The sequence below is a fragment of the Pomacea canaliculata genome, linkage group LG2 (genome assembly GCF_003073045.1).
Source record: "Pomacea canaliculata isolate SZHN2017 linkage group LG2, ASM307304v1, whole genome shotgun sequence".
Lineage (NCBI taxonomy): Eukaryota > Metazoa > Mollusca > Gastropoda > Architaenioglossa > Ampullariidae > Pomacea > Pomacea canaliculata.
The window spans coordinates 31,163,610-31,179,124 of record NC_037591.1 but is presented as its reverse complement, the minus strand read 5'-3'; the positions used below and the strand labels follow the sequence as shown (position 1 = coordinate 31,179,124).

General features: G+C 38.9%; 1 protein-coding gene across 2 annotated transcripts in view; it reads right to left on the bottom strand.

Moving 5' to 3' along the window:
• LOC112556401 (neprilysin-1-like) overlaps positions 1-15,106 on the bottom strand; it is a 31,504-nt gene extending 16,398 nt beyond the window's left edge. The window contains exons 1-22 of one of the 2 annotated variants that reach the window (XM_025225374.1): positions 14,622-15,102; positions 13,886-14,016; positions 13,058-13,111; positions 12,257-12,418; positions 11,999-12,079; positions 11,559-11,776; positions 11,213-11,392; positions 10,491-10,577; positions 10,168-10,307; positions 9,649-9,742; positions 9,326-9,454; positions 8,663-8,761; positions 8,137-8,214; positions 7,776-7,879; positions 7,511-7,569; positions 6,754-6,805; positions 6,469-6,536; positions 5,281-5,411; positions 4,858-4,923; positions 4,643-4,741; positions 4,318-4,394; positions 2,619-3,755 (exon numbers count right to left, since the gene is read on the bottom strand). In XM_025225374.1, the coding sequence (XP_025081159.1) occupies positions 3,656-3,755; positions 4,318-4,394; positions 4,643-4,741; positions 4,858-4,923; positions 5,281-5,411; positions 6,469-6,536; positions 6,754-6,805; positions 7,511-7,569; positions 7,776-7,879; positions 8,137-8,214; positions 8,663-8,761; positions 9,326-9,454; positions 9,649-9,742; positions 10,168-10,307; positions 10,491-10,577; positions 11,213-11,392; positions 11,559-11,776; positions 11,999-12,079; positions 12,257-12,418; positions 13,058-13,111; positions 13,886-14,016; positions 14,622-14,677 (2,265 nt within the window). In that variant the 5' untranslated portion in view covers positions 14,678-15,102 and the 3' untranslated portion in view covers positions 2,619-3,655. Of the gene's footprint in view, positions 1-2,618; positions 3,756-4,317; positions 4,395-4,642; positions 4,742-4,857; positions 4,924-5,280; positions 5,412-6,468; positions 6,537-6,753; positions 6,806-7,510; positions 7,570-7,775; positions 7,880-8,136; positions 8,215-8,662; positions 8,762-9,325; positions 9,455-9,648; positions 9,743-10,167; positions 10,308-10,490; positions 10,578-11,212; positions 11,393-11,558; positions 11,777-11,998; positions 12,080-12,256; positions 12,419-13,057; positions 13,112-13,885; positions 14,017-14,621 lie in introns of those variants that run through there. The other variant, XM_025225375.1, reaches the window with a different exon arrangement.
• Positions 15,107-15,515: the final 409 nt, after the last annotated feature.

Here is a 15,515-nt window from a genome sequence, read left to right as displayed (position 1 = left end):
CTGCATATTTGAGCAGTTTTGCTGAATATGATCAACCCCAGGACTCCTAGTAACTATACATCGCCCACTTCACATTTTGTTTAGTAGAATCATCATACAAGATGGAGCATACACATGTAAAAGTCACATATATATCATGTTGCAAACGGCCCAAAACACTAGATCAAAAACACCAACCAAAAAATCTGAATTTTAGAAATTGATTAAAATATTAGAAAAAAAGTACCTAAAGGGATTGTAAAGGAAAATAAAGCTGCTTAGAATCTCGTACAAAATAGGATCCACTTAAATCGCGCCTATTTTCGCGTCTGTTCATTTGGAAAAAGTTGAAGGTTTTGTAGCATGTTGTGTTTAAGAAGAGAAATTACATAGGACTCTTTCGTTTACCCAGACGAAGTCTCGTTACCAAGTGAAACAGACTGTTTTCTATAATTTGTACAACTGTGCTTTGAAAAGTTCACTTTAAAACCTAAATTAACTCACGAGACACCACCGATCACGACGTCAAATCTTCCCAATGACCTCAGACACTTCCTGTGCGTGTGACGTCACAACCAGACTGACGTCACAACCAGACTCGTCTGCTTGACCATCTCGGGAAGCTATCGTGGTTACTCGGTGGAAGGACACAACGGTCGATTTTACTGGATTTTTTCGATTTTTATAAACATCGGCAACCGAAATAGTGCTAATAAGTGGTAATTAAGTGAGAAACGAATCATTTATTTCTCGTGCTCTGTAATTGTAACTAAATATATTTTTCAAATGTTTGGCCGTCGCCACAGCCTTATCACAACCCTTGAGTATCCCTTTAACTATGTACATGAAAACACGTCACAGTAAATCTCCCCTCTCCGCGGAAATGTCTTTAATGAACAGCTCACTTCAGGCACGTCTACTTTTGAAGATTCCACCGTCAGGTCCGGACCTCCACCAAAGAACCACGATACGCACAGTCTTTTTACAGTTGTCACCTCTCTTGATGCTCTGTTTGATTCTGCACAGCAGCTAACGATGAACACTGGGGAAATAACAAAATACAAAAAAAGGAACTATACACTACTGTAAAAATCTAGCAATCATTTCAGTAATCTCTTAAATTTTTAAATGTTCTTAAATTTTAAAAAATACAATCCGAACACTTACAGCTTAATCAAAACTAGAAAATCAAAATGGAGTCAGACTCATTTCAACAGATTTAACAGGAATAGGGAACAAAATTATCAGTCTAATCAGGACTTCATAACTTCGTTTGGTCAGGACTTAAAAGAGGACTGCAGACAAGCGTCCGGTTATTCTCCCGTCACAGCCAAGGACACGAACCAGGCAGCAAAACTCCTCTCTTTCTATCAATCATATTCTGTGACATTTATAGAAGTGGAGTCCCTCAGTGACACTGTTATATCAATGAAAACAGTGGTCGCCATGAGACGCTCGCACCCCAGCTCACGCCACCCCACACACCCACACACCCACACACCCACACAAAACACTTACTATCCGTCCTCGCTTTCTGTTTTCATTCAACAAAAGGTAAGATATATATATCAGATTTGTAACACATATCAAACAATGTTTTATATCATTTTATCCAAAATCCTTGTTTTCTACATTTCGGTATTTGTATTGTTGTGAAGATAAGAGACTTATTATGTTAAGTGTCAGAGAACATTATAAAGTCTGTGAAAATGAAGAATTTTTTTTTTCATGCAGAAATTTAGTTATTTTGAGAATTATATCGAATAATTAACATTTTTAGTTAAATACTTCCCTCAGAAAAAATTACAGTTCTTTTATGCTTGTAGGAAGTAGGAAATTGGGGAGATATTTGTACACACGGTCATATGCAATTATTTATTTCTGCAGCTGCCGTCTCGATTTGCAGAACGCACATCCTGAAGACAGTCAGAAGTTGTCCCTAGATGATGATTTCAAGCTCTCAGTTCTCAGTCGCTAATATGGAGTGGGGCTACTATTGTAGTGATGAAAACCAAATTCCCACTATTCCTTTCTCTTTTGTGAATATTCGAATGACATATTTTTACGTTTGTAAGCATTTAGTTCTGTCAAAGTCAGCAAACGTTTTAACAAATTGTAGGAATGCCTGTCGATGACAAATAGATGTCATGCTTGTTATGGTGAAAAGCATGAAACTGTTGCAGACAAGTGTAACAACATCAGAATTTTGTGTGGACATGAGGCTTAAAGCACTAGACATGCTCAACCCTACTCTTATTTGTGTGGCTACATCAGGTTAGCTGAAAATATCTCTGACTTCGTTGTACGACCGTGTGAAATGTTTTTCTATCTTGTCATACTTTCTGAAGCCATTTTCAGTTACGCATTATTTCCTTAGCTAGACGTAGCAGCAAAGTTATACATCGTCCAGCCGTGAAGCTCAGCAATACTCCAACATATTTCTTGTGGTTTCCTAAGTCTTCCTTTACAAGTTCCCGGGGCTCCAGTGTTGTCTCTTCAGCTACACCAGTGATCCCCTTGTCGTTGCTGGCTTTACAACAATGGCTTTATTACCATGCACTCTTACTATGCCATTACACAATTGACAAATGCACAACATGCTCACAACAATAAAACACTTGAACTTAAACACTGCTAAGTCTGGAATAATACATCTGCATGCGTGTTTAATGCATTTACTCGCAAAAGACAACCAACGGTATTAATAACAGCACTGTAATGGAGGTATGTTCACTTCTCGACCAGCCTGAACCCAGGACACTCCCGGTCAGACAATGGTTTTTTTTTTAACTCTCACTACACTGATAGATACTTTGAAATTAAGAAATTTACTGAGAAGATCAATCCCGGACGATGCTACCCAGTACGTTGCAGTACTCCTGAGTCTTACGCCAAAGGTGAACGAACCGGATATGTAGGTGATAGGGTTTAACTCCTGCTACCAACGTCAACATAAACTTGCAGGGGAACAATATGTACGACCTCGACCACAAGACTCAACGACATACGATTTAACTTACGATAGTAAATTATTTATTTAACATAAAACAAACGCCTGTTAATACATACATACGATATAAAGACTCGTCTAGGTGGGTGTCCCAGTGCTATCCGTGTGAAGCGTACTTCCACTATTCCAGTGTTGTTACCTCTCTCTAACTTACCATTAACTCTCACAAGCGCATCAGCTTAGCTCTGATGTTAAAGCTGTTCTTGAATTTGTCCCCGATGGTGGTTAGGTGCAAGCTAATACTCATTCTGTTGGTCTTGACCTAGCAACCTTTCCAACGGAAATGCGTTAGAAATAATACCTAATGACTGCATGCAACAGGTTTTGATAAATGCACAAGGCAGCACTTGTGGTCTCATGTCTCAGAGTGTTTACTTAATTATGCTGTATTGCTCGAAGATTATTTTATGAATGATTTCTGTAAAAGTTTCGATTCTTGTATGATTACATTTAAAAATTCAGTTTCATAAAACTATTCAAGAACTTACAGAGATAACTAACATCAGAACAGATTTCTTTCGATGAATAGCAGTGTTAACAAAACCTCGGGGTTTAAATGACCACAAAGTATTTAAGCAAGATATAGTAAATTCAAAGAGAAGCTTCAAACAAAGTGTCCCCTTGGTCAGCGCTGCAGTCGATTGATTTTCCTTTTGGTCTTGGCTTCTACCAGACCTCACACTTTTTCTGTGGATTCATGAGTGTTCCCACGGGACAGTTGAAGACTTTTCCAAACTCTTCGCTGTTTTGAAAAGGTCCTAGAACCCTGTGACACAGGTGTTAACCCACATGAAAGAGCCATATCATGAGATAACAGAGAGACAAGACAGACAGACAGTGGAGCGAGTGGACAGACAGTTATAATGTCAATTTTCGCGATATTGTGCTTAATACAGTCACGAGTCCCGTATGGTGGAGCAAAGTGTAAAGGACCTCTGCTTCAGCCACACTCGCTCTTTTATAATTGTTTAGGGACGCTTTCCTAAGGATCTGCTGATGACAAAAGGCTGCCAAATCTCTCTGCCTGATTCCAGTGATCTTGGAACAGATATTAAGAGGAGAGACGAGACTATTCCTGTTTGTTCGAGACAGACTATGGAACGAACCAAGAGATGAAAGAAAAAAATGATGAGACATTTAATAAAGGACTGAGAGAACTGAGTGAGGATGACAAAGCTGACAGAGAAAGATTTGAGTTTCTGTAGGAGGTACAGATTTTGCTTGTTGCTGCTGTTATTATTATTTTGTTGTTGTAGTACTAAAATTTACCATCTTTTCAGAAAAACTCCTTGAGTGTGATATTAGGAATGGGTTTCAAGAACCCTCACCTGAAGACATCTGGACTGTGAGGGTCGGTCTGTAGCAGGACTGCACGAAACTTTGGCAGATAACGACTGCACCAAAGCTGAGACACAAAGAAAAGACGACATTTTATTTTCTTAAGCCAGGCACAAACGTAAGACTACTTCAGAAGTTTATTTTTCGTGTTTTAGAAAGCAATTGAATCAAACAAGAAAACGAGATTAAATGTCAGTAATTCACTGCTAAAGGTAAATAATTTAGCCCAGGAGGATGTCTACTAATGTCGAGCTGTCTCATATGAGGTGTTTTCACAGAAAATAAGATAAGACGACGGCAGCTTATATCACTGACTTGTGCAAAGCCGATAAAGAAGATCTGGTTCTGTGTGTACGGTAGTGTCGGGTACTTGTTCTCTTCTTGGCCTCTCTCTGTGATAACACTGCGATATGCCTGAAAAATATAAAACGTTGTTGGAAATTCACATTTCAGAACATCCCCATATACAGAAGTAACCCCACACATCAACACTCACATGTACTGTTACTTGATGAATAAAAGGAACCTACCCTGAAAGCCCCTTTAACTCCTCCGCAGTCTGCGATGTTTTCTCCTATTGTCAGCCGCCCATTCACCTGCACCATGCCCAATACACATATATATATATACCTTAATAACATTATGCTTATACTTTGACAGGATCCTATTAACTCTATCCACAGGTTTATTTAAACGCGAGAAGACCTTACTTTCTTTACTCTTTGACAAAAGAAACAAGAATTAAAACTATTTTAGAAAAAAATGAACTTTTAAGATTAAAGACAATAAATGTAGATGTCATCTTCAGTAGAATTATCATCTCATTTTCAGTAGCCTCTTAATATATTTAATAAATACTCGCTTTTTAGCTTGTTCAATAGAATAGATTTAGTAAATGTTTCAAATCTTATCGACTAAATGACTTTTTATGGCGAGCCCACACGACTACTTACGGTCATATTCAGCTCCTTGTCCACGAACTGATTGTACTGATCCACCATGCACTGAGTTCGACTTTGGAAGTTCTTGAGATCGTCCTCTTGCCACCACTGCCGCAGGTTACCTTTCTCATCATAAGTACTACCTGTAAATCAAATGTGTTCATCAAGACTGGATGAAAAAGAATTCTGACTGTTGTACCTCTTACACGTGTGTGCCCTTAGATCACGTTAACCCTTGTGACTGGATAACCGTTTTGTTGTGTTATATTTGTCATAATTGTCTTCAGTTAAATATGTTTTTATATGTATAATGCTATAATTGTTTGTCATATAGCTATGTGAACCTATGAACAATTTTATTTCCGTTAGACATTACGCGGTTTTGTGTAATCGCATTTGAGCGAAGGTTCAATGTTGCAGGTAATTAATGAATTGTTTATTCATAATCATCCTACGTTTCCTGTATAGGAACACCTTAGTTTAACACTGTTGTTAAATAGTCTCACGAGATAACATTTTTTTAGGAATCAGAAGAAGAGGCGGTGGGTACTATATACTTATGGGTGTACTTGGCCATTGTTGTGTGCTTTGGATGTTACAGATCCTGTCTGTGTGCATCTGTCTTGCCCTGCCAGCCTGACTCAGGCCATTGGCTGCGTACCCGGTGAGGAGACGCAAATTCATGTCTTGACAGCGTCTGACAATTCTAAAGCCGTTTTATACTATTTGCTGAGTAAACCCTTCACAACCTCCTCCCGCATTACTACGCCATCACAAGGTTTCTGGAGAACACTCTGAAACACCACCCCTTACATGCATTGCTTACGTCTTACTTAGAGTAGTGGTGATCTCATTGTTTCTACTGCACCACGTCCAGATGGGTTTTTTTTTTATGGCGCGCGTACTAATGTTTTTATAATTTCGGAAACAAGACACTTCTCCTTGAGCTTCCCATTTCGCCCCAGGGTAAGATTGCACCCTCTCTTCATAACTAAGGACCCTGGTGTTCTCTTCCTTAGACGCAGCGAAAATACATTAGTGTTTATTGCACTGGACGACGATCAGCTCCAATCCTAACCTCCATTGTGGAGGACGCTGTAACTATGATATAGACGCTCAAGCCTATCTGAGCTACAGCATTACAGCTTAATAACCATTTAGAAACTCATTTTGCAGTTTAATTAGGTTTTTCCGTGTTACCTGTAGTATCAAAGCCATGGGTGAGTTCATGAGCGATGACTACTCCGATACTACCGTAGATGTGGGCGCTGAAACATAGACAGACTGATTCACACTGCTGGACTGCTTTCGCCTTTGACAAATAACGACAACCTAGACTCCTAGAGAGTACATAGTAGAAATAAAAATTGTTAGTAGTCATTTTCCCCGAAATGCATATAAACAATACAGCAGTTTACGTAAAACGAATAGTTGTATTGAAAAACGGAATATAAGTAAGAAAAATGTTTTAGCCATGTTCCGTACTCGGAAAACGTTTTGCTGTAAAATGGTGGGTTGAGAATTCCCGCTGGAAACACTGAAAGAGTAAAAATGAAATTTGTCAAAATTTATATTATAAAATAATATAGAAAGTATAAAATTTATCGTTTTTGTCACATGTCACAGATATAAAGCTCTTGACAGGTACTTTATGTCACGCAGAATGTTTTCTTTGTTGCCTTAAAATAATACAATTTCAAAATAAAGGGAAACAAACTTTATCGGTTCTCCTTAGCTGAAGTCTACAGATAACTTTCAAGTCTTTATTAGAAGGAATAAAGTAGGTCAATTGTAAACATCGCCCATCTGTCATTTTATGAAAATTTACAAATGGAGATGATAAAACTGACGCCAAAGTCTTTTTTATCGTTGGTACTCGGCTAAAGCTGGAAGAGATCCAGGGGAAAAACCAGCAAGAAATCTGCTGTGTGGTCCACACGTACTGAGGTTAGGTGACATCGTCTTATGTTTGTGATCAGTGGAGAGTCGGATAGAGATGGAGAAAGCAAGAGCACCAGGTGATTCTCGACATCCTAAGCTGAACGAGGTTTCAGAGGAAGAATTATAAGTCTGCTGTGCGATTGACGACTATCATTATGAGTTGTGTGTGTGTGTGGAGGGGGTGGTGGTGGATGTGATGGTGTGCGTTAAAGAGAAAGCGAGAAAGAGTTAATGGCAAAGTTTTACCGATCGTCGATAGGCTGTGGTGACTTTTTTCTAGTAGCTGTTGTCAATGTCTTACCTATTTCGTTAGATGAAGGATCGTAGTAAGCATTCACAGTAGATGCAGACATAAACCATCTGAAAATGAAGTCTTGAACATTGTAATCCATTTTTCAAAGCACTTCGTCGCATAATGGCACTAAACGTGAAACCGAATACGTTCGCTTATCATTGCAACGGCTTTATCAGAGACAATACACGCCTTTCTTCAAGAAATAATAAAAGTCTCAGTATTTATACATAGATACACACACACCTATCCATGCTCATGTCATAAAACTTACTTAGTTCTGTCCACGGGCTTACGTAGGTTCTTTAGCATCCAGAGGTAATCTTTCTTATTTATCTCATTGACAGTTCCAAAGAAATTTTGTAGGTCTACTTCGTACTATAACGAACAGAAGCAAACACAAAAATTAAAACTAAATAAATTAATCAATAACTAATCCCAAAATACTCATCGGCGTTTTCCAAAATATTATTTTTATCTAAATAACACACCTGCAGCGTTCCCCAGCTACGTAGTATAAAATGAGTTCAACATTTTAGCAAAGGTTTGACAACAATGTATTAGCTATCCGGGTGGATATGAGTACGCATGCGTATAACTGGTGGGTTTAGAAAAGATTAGATGACAGGTGTTACCATATCACTTTTGGCGTTGAGAGCGGTGTCATTTAGAATGAGATCCGGATAGCCAATCTTCCTAGTAATGAAGCTCAGCTGTAACAAAAGTCAGAATTGCTTATTCAGTGACGTGGCGATCTTACCTGCCGTTACATTCACGTAGGATACTTCTCCATGTTTAAAATATTCTAACATTAAAGGCTGAAACCTAGTTTTAGTTATTAAGACTTTTGTTTTAGTTTTTTTTAAATTTTAAAGCAAGTTGATAATGATGATGATAATGTCAGCTTAATAGCAACAATAATAAAATAAAGCCAAGCTTTGTGTGACCCGTGTTTAGTGTAAGAGAACGTTTGTCGTGAAAAGCGTTTTGTCACAAATTCCGAGGTCCTGCTAACATAATTACTGATGTCTGATTGAGTCTGATTATTCTCATTTCACCCGGTTGTATACTGCCACGACATTTTCCGAGAGTCTGTCAATTGGAGTTAAGAACACATTCATCAAAACAAAATAAAAATAATTTGTCAAGGCAGGGTCAAACTTTTTTCAGGGCGGCTTCCTTCGTAGGCTGTGTCATCCAGCTGCTTCCTTGCAGCAGTTCTCTGAAAGTCCTAATGAGACTGTCAATCATCTTTTCCATCTGTGGAGTGAGGAGATTACCATGTAAGTACATACACACACTCAAGCGCTCATATACATTTTCTCTATCTCTCTGTCTCCCTCTCTGAGAAGTATCTCATGAGTATTTGCTTTATGAACCACACACAACACACATTTATATGTCAAAAACAATTATAAAGTTATTATTCGAAATATATTTCATAAATTCATATTCATTTGTCACAATCAGTTGTAAGAAGTTGAAAGATATTACCATTTTTTATTTAAAACGCTTAAACTGATCTTTATATGATTATTTAATTTTGTAGTTTTTTTGAAACTAGATTACGAATGCATAACACACTAGATCAGACCTGGGCAAAGGCCGGCCCGCGGGCCGTTTACGGCCCGCCTCCTGTCTCTGACCGGATCGCCCTCTGGCCCGCCCGTCAGTATATATACAGTATTGAGTAAAACTGAGTTAACTATATTAGTCCGACCTTCTAAAACAATCCCAATTTCTCATGCGGCCCCTTGGGAAAATTAATTGCCCACCCCTGCACTAGACTATTACGTGAATACAGTAGCAGAGTCAAACATTAACCCTTTGTTTATCTTCCTGAGAGAATCTTTTGTCCACATACAGTCTGCCTACAGCGTAGGGAAAGGAATCGTCAGTTTGTTGTACGCAAGTTTTCCAGCGTTCTGGCAAACGTCTTGTGCCATACAAGATCTGAGGATAGAAATCAAAACCGTTTGTGTTAAAAGCTCATGTAAAAAATTATTATTGTTGAGCTGAGTATTGTTCAAGGAACAAAATAGGAAGTGATTGTTGCATGGTACAAACACCTGTGTGATCTGTCGTCTAGTAACCGCGAAAGCCATGCAAGCAAGAGCAGGTAGACAAGTAGAGAAACGTGTCGTCACCTTATTGAAGTTCGCATGCAAGTCTCGCAACTCTTTGTCCAGATACGGCAGAGCCGACCACACGTGACGCCATACACAATAGTTCAGCAGAGTCCTGTTACAACAACACCAACAAGAAGACAATTTCTAAAACAGAACACAACTGTCCATGGTTCGTAGGATGTGATGTGACAAGAAACGTCACCTCCTGTACCAATGTTTCTGTTTGTTACATATGCGTCATTTTTGCAGTTGCTTTTATTGAAAACAACTATGCGACCAACACAGGTTTCTGGTTTTATCTCTGTATTGCTATAGCACTAGATAAAATGAATGTGACCATCACAATGTTATCAACGATTTTTATTTCCATGCACTCAACATAAAGCGTTAAACGTACACACTTTTGAAAAAATGTCAGTTCCTGGTTCGTTATTAGAGAATTGGTTTTGTTTGTTAAAGTGAGCACTTCTTTAAAATGTACTTGTTTCACATATTTCGATAACTCGATAACAAAAGATGACGAGACAAGATACACACCTGCTAGACGTTTTATTGACCAAGGCAAAGAGCTTGGTGTAATACTCTAACGCATCGATGGCTACCATCTCATCCAATGTGATGTTATAAATCTCGCCAGTCTTGTTGAACTCACGATGCAAATAGTCAAGCCAGTCAAACTGCAGTAGAAGGTGTGGTTAATATTACAAGTTGATGGTCACATGTATATATCATTATTTAGAAGGAATTAAAGAACTGACTGCGAAAAAAAAAAACCCGCTAAAATATGAGGATACCTCTGACGAGGATAAATAAGACGGAAAAGAAGAAAAAGAGGACTGAGCATGAGGGTTTTCTGTTACCTCTGGAAAGGTCTTTGTCAAGTTAGCCAGAGACATTTTACGCAATTGGTTGGCCCTGTCGAGAAGTTTCTCTGGTGGATCAAGAGCCTGTTTCAAACAACAAAACTTTTTAAGATACTTTGTTGTGATCAAATCATTATTACATCTGGGTGAAGTAACATAATGACTTCATGCTACACGCACTGGCCAACAATCAACGACAGTTTAGGACTGCGATCGGCCAAAATTTCAAGCCTCTAAAGTAGTAGTAGGGTACACTTTTTTCTCATAGCTTTGTAAGCTTCAGTCCACAATAGTATTTCACCAAAATCTATGTGAATACAAATTTTTCGTCCTGGAGGAACACACCTATGCACTGCAGTTGTAAGGTCACTTTTAGACAGGGATGTCAAACGAGCAACTTTCTCACTGTGACAATACAATAAAAGCGTATCCCTCTTAACTTTGACATCTGTGTTGAATGGTATTTTTCCATATTTATGAAAAAGCATCTTGCGCGGAACGTCACCCATGCACAAGAAAATAATTATTCATCCAACTAAACACTAGTTGCAAATCATTTTATATGCAAATACCGTTGCCTCCTTTCTGGTTTTGTAACATTAGCTAGTGGCAATAATGGCATTAGATATTTAGAAAAATAGTAAAAACAACCACAGGATCACATCAGATACTTAATGAGAACCCCGTCACCACTGACCCTAGAGTGATCCAACACTTACTTTGGCCAGTTGAATCTCAAAGTCCACCACGTCCTCGGCGTCTAGACCAGCTGTGGTAGCGTTTGCCCCCAGGGCCTCGAGGACTTGGCCATATAGGTTTTCTAAGAGATTCAGCTCAGTGCTGTTTCTCTCTCCCAGATACATATCTCGGGACGGCAGTATCAGATCAGTCTGAGAGAACTGAAACCAGGAGGTGTCTTTTTTGTTTATTATTATCTATGTAAAAGGATATAAAAACGATAATGAAACGACGAAAACAAAGAAATTTCACGAAACAGGAAAAGACGGCAAGACGCAGACAAAAGAAAGGGATGTATTCTGAAAGAAAAGGTTCTTGACATGTTACCAGAATTATGTGGTTGTCTGACTGCATCTCGTCAACGACGACACTCATGATGATTAAGGCGTTAGATTCAAAGGCACCCCAATTTGTGAGGTACTCAACAATGTCCGAGAAAGTCATACCCGTGTCTGTCCAGGATGGTTGAAGTGTCGGGTAGATGCCTCTTCCATTCAAATCGAGTAGGTCGAGTAGTGGCTTCTTGCCCAATTTGTCTATGGTATCTATTTGTAAATCATCATCATTATTGATTAAGTTATCGATTGATTAATTGATTATGATGACAAATCTTTTAAGTTGTCAATAGGTATAATAAGTACAGTAAAACATTAAGTTTGATAAAAGTTGTTTATCCCTGGGGAAGAAAGGCAGTGAAAGATGTGTAGCCAGAGGTGACATGTAGCGGAATATAGATGCCAATGTACACCAGAAGACAGGGTTCTCACCAACATCTTCGCAGGACCGGAAGTATGTTCGTGCCTGCATGACTGCTTCTGGAGCCTCAGGGTCATCAAGGATAAGAAGTTCTGTAACACATTTTTACTAGCATTGATCTTACTGTGCTTTAAACTCTGATTACCTGAGACCCTAACATTTGAAATCGTGTCTATGTACAATAATGGCGACGGTCGCGTTGACATCTTTCAGTACATAGTGATGTTGGTAGACGAAAGGAAGGTTTTATGCCTTCACTTCTGACTGACCTTTCAGCGTTTGCTTGATGTCCTCAGATATTATCGAAAAGGCACTGACGGTGATGTCGTCTGCGGGTATTTGGTGGTCCTCCAACCAGCGTCCGCACGCGAAGTGGTAGAAGTTCTCACAAGGATCCACACTGATGTTAATACTTTTGGCGATGTAGGCAGCTGCACAAATGTTATAACGTAGTTTGTAGTGAGTAGAGGAAACCCGCAAAGAAACAATTCTGACAATGCAGATCTTTCCGCGTTGTTTGTTTCTTTGTTTTAAAGTGCAAAGTCCGTGGAACAATTAGTCTCCATGTTTAGGCAACTGCGTCTAGTGCATGTTTGATGCATGAATAAACCAACAATTTTATTAGTGCACCAGCATAAGACAACTTCTCGCTCTCTCTCTCTCTAGTTAAACATACATATATATAAGTTGGTGTCTTTGAGAGAGAGGAAAAGACAGACAGAATGTATGTGTACGTGTGCGTGTGCAGGTGTCTATGTGTTTCTTAAATAGTGGGTAATAATCAAATACACGAATGTGCCGGTTGGCTAGGCACTGCGATGTGCGAGGATCATTTGTCAGACGTGTGTGCACTTCAAAGAGTCTTTGCGTGTTTATAGGTGTGTGTGTGAGAGAGAGAGAGAGAGCTAGCGTGCGTGCATGCGTTTGTGTGTGCTTGCGAGAAAGAGAAAGAGTGAGAGAGTTAGAGAATGTATCTGCTTCCTTCACAACAGTTAGTAAGTCTGTTAAAATATTATGCATTTTAGGCAATAATTGTTTCTACAGCAAAAAGTCTATCCACTCAGACTCACCTGAATCCAAACACTCAAACGTCTGGCAGACACTTTCAGCAACTGTAGCTGACTCTGGAATTGACACAGACGTGAATTAGTGTACTCTTGAATAAATAAGGTTACATATAACGGGCTTAGTAGTCACTAAAGAAATTAATAATCTGTTTTGTGTACGGACCTGCTGAAACAAAGACAAAATAGCGAAACATCACCACAGCACCCCACTACCACCACTACCACCACTTTGTGAACGTTGTTGGACAACGACAACCAGGTTCGTTATCCCCTTCGCTCAAATTAACCAATGCAGAGCACAATGTACCTTAGCATCCCATTACATTCCACTGCTGTCTCAGTCTGTAGCTCGTAATCATTGCCATCCTTTTTCGAGGACTGTGACTTTTTAAAATTATTTAATTAACAAGATTAGTATTTTAAAAAATATGTTCTATGAAATGCTTCCAGTTAATTTATAATATCTCAAACTTTGCTTGTTCTCTTGTGGTGGATTTGATGAAGGACAATCTTCGTGATATTCAAGTTTATCGACAAAACGAGCCATCTTTGAAGAAGAATGTTTTGAAAATCTACCCAGAGACCGTGTTTCATTAAATTCAGTTGAAGCAAACGAGCACATTTAAAGACCTTACAGATAAACTGGAAAGAGACTAAAACAGTCAAAAATTGAAAATACATAATGAGAACATCATATGGCCTACCATGTCCTGAGTAAATGAATTTCACCTTCATGTATGCTCCCCCAAAGTGCAACAGTAATTAGGAGAGAGAAGTAAAGAGATGCAGAAACACATTTTATTTTCATATTTTCTCAGATTTGTTACTTGCCTTTGACTTCATTGTATTTAACGCAAAAGGCGATGAAAAGTCCGAGGAAGACCAGAAAGGCCACAAAAAGTATAATGACCGCAAAGATGAGCCACTTCTCACTTGTTGTCAGAATTCTTTTTGTTGAAAACCTGCCGACAAACGTAAAGATATCTCTCAGTGGTTATCCAGTTGTTATTTCATCTATATTTATTTTGTACCTATTTCAAAACACCTTTTAATTTTGAATAAAACGTATGTTTGTGTGTGTGTTTCTGTCCTCGCATTTATTAAAGCCTCTACATAAGCATACAAGCTTTAATGCGCAACACGTCGACATTGGAGTTTGCTGACACTTTATATGCGCAAATACTCAGCCACATTTTTCAAAGCCCTCTTCTTGAAATACTTCGTGAGTGAAAATGATACCAATATCCTCCTTCACCCAAAGCTTTCTAACAGGACTTTGTCCCATTCTTATTTACTCGAGTGTACACTAAGTCTGTACATAAATACTTCTGGTTAAACGCTCACATATATTTGATTTTATATTCTTGTGGCAGCATTTCACTTTTGCATAGAAAGTAAAACTAAAACATTTAAAAAACATTAGGAGATGCGAATATAGCGAATAAACCAATATGGTTTGAAGGGGTGGTGACCTTAGTGTACGTTTGTCCTAAGATCTCAACTTAATAGAAAGCAAATAGGTTTACATTTTCTTAATGAGTGTTACGAAGACAGAAAGTCAACTCACGTAATTTTCTCTGGAGACAGGACAGTATTACTACCCGCTGTGCTACTGTCAGCCATGGTAAGCGAGGACGAAGCTCATCCAGTACACGGGTCTACACGTCTAACCTCAATGACAGGCTCACAGGGACTGACTGTTCATATGAGGGGATTGCTAGTCTCTTTTCTCAGTCAGTAGCTAAGGTACATCTCGGTAGGCAGCCAGCCAGCCATCAAAGCACTATTAACATACCGTGCCTCGAAAATCTACTCGTGTGTGACTGAGCGGGTTCAGCAACCGGCCGACCAAGATGTCAATGCTCTGTTTACTTCTTTCACAAGGACTTAAAGATCTAGTCGGGTGCATATTTTTTAATGATTGGTAAAATATGTATGCAGAACGGTAGTTCTTCAAATCGTGAAAATACTCCGTTCAGTTCTCGAGATGTATGCCTTTAAAAAATACCTATGCATCAAAATCGTGAGGTTACGTTTGTATAGACGCTCCTCTAAAGGTTGACAGCTCTCCAATTGGTTGAAGCTATTTTAGCTAACTTTCACGTTAGTGGCTTTACAATATAACTGTACAGGCTGTTTACAGAAAAACATTTTAAAAAGTATGTCCCGATCGCGCAATCTTTCATTTCACCTTATCTGAAAGGGGGAGCTTAATATGACCTTGTCATGCGTCAGTGCTTCTGCAAAGACACACCTGTCTGTACTTTCGTTTTTTTCCTTTTCTTACCTGCATTAAAAGTGTGAGCTACCGCATTGTCGTGTCGCTCTGTGCTATCTGTTTATACCTGCCCCTATCATGTTTTAATTTGATGCTAAATTATTGCCATCGTCCTGTATGCTTTTGTACGTGCCCCGTCGTGTGGGTATATATCTCCTTCTGTGTGTGTGCGTGTGCGCGCGC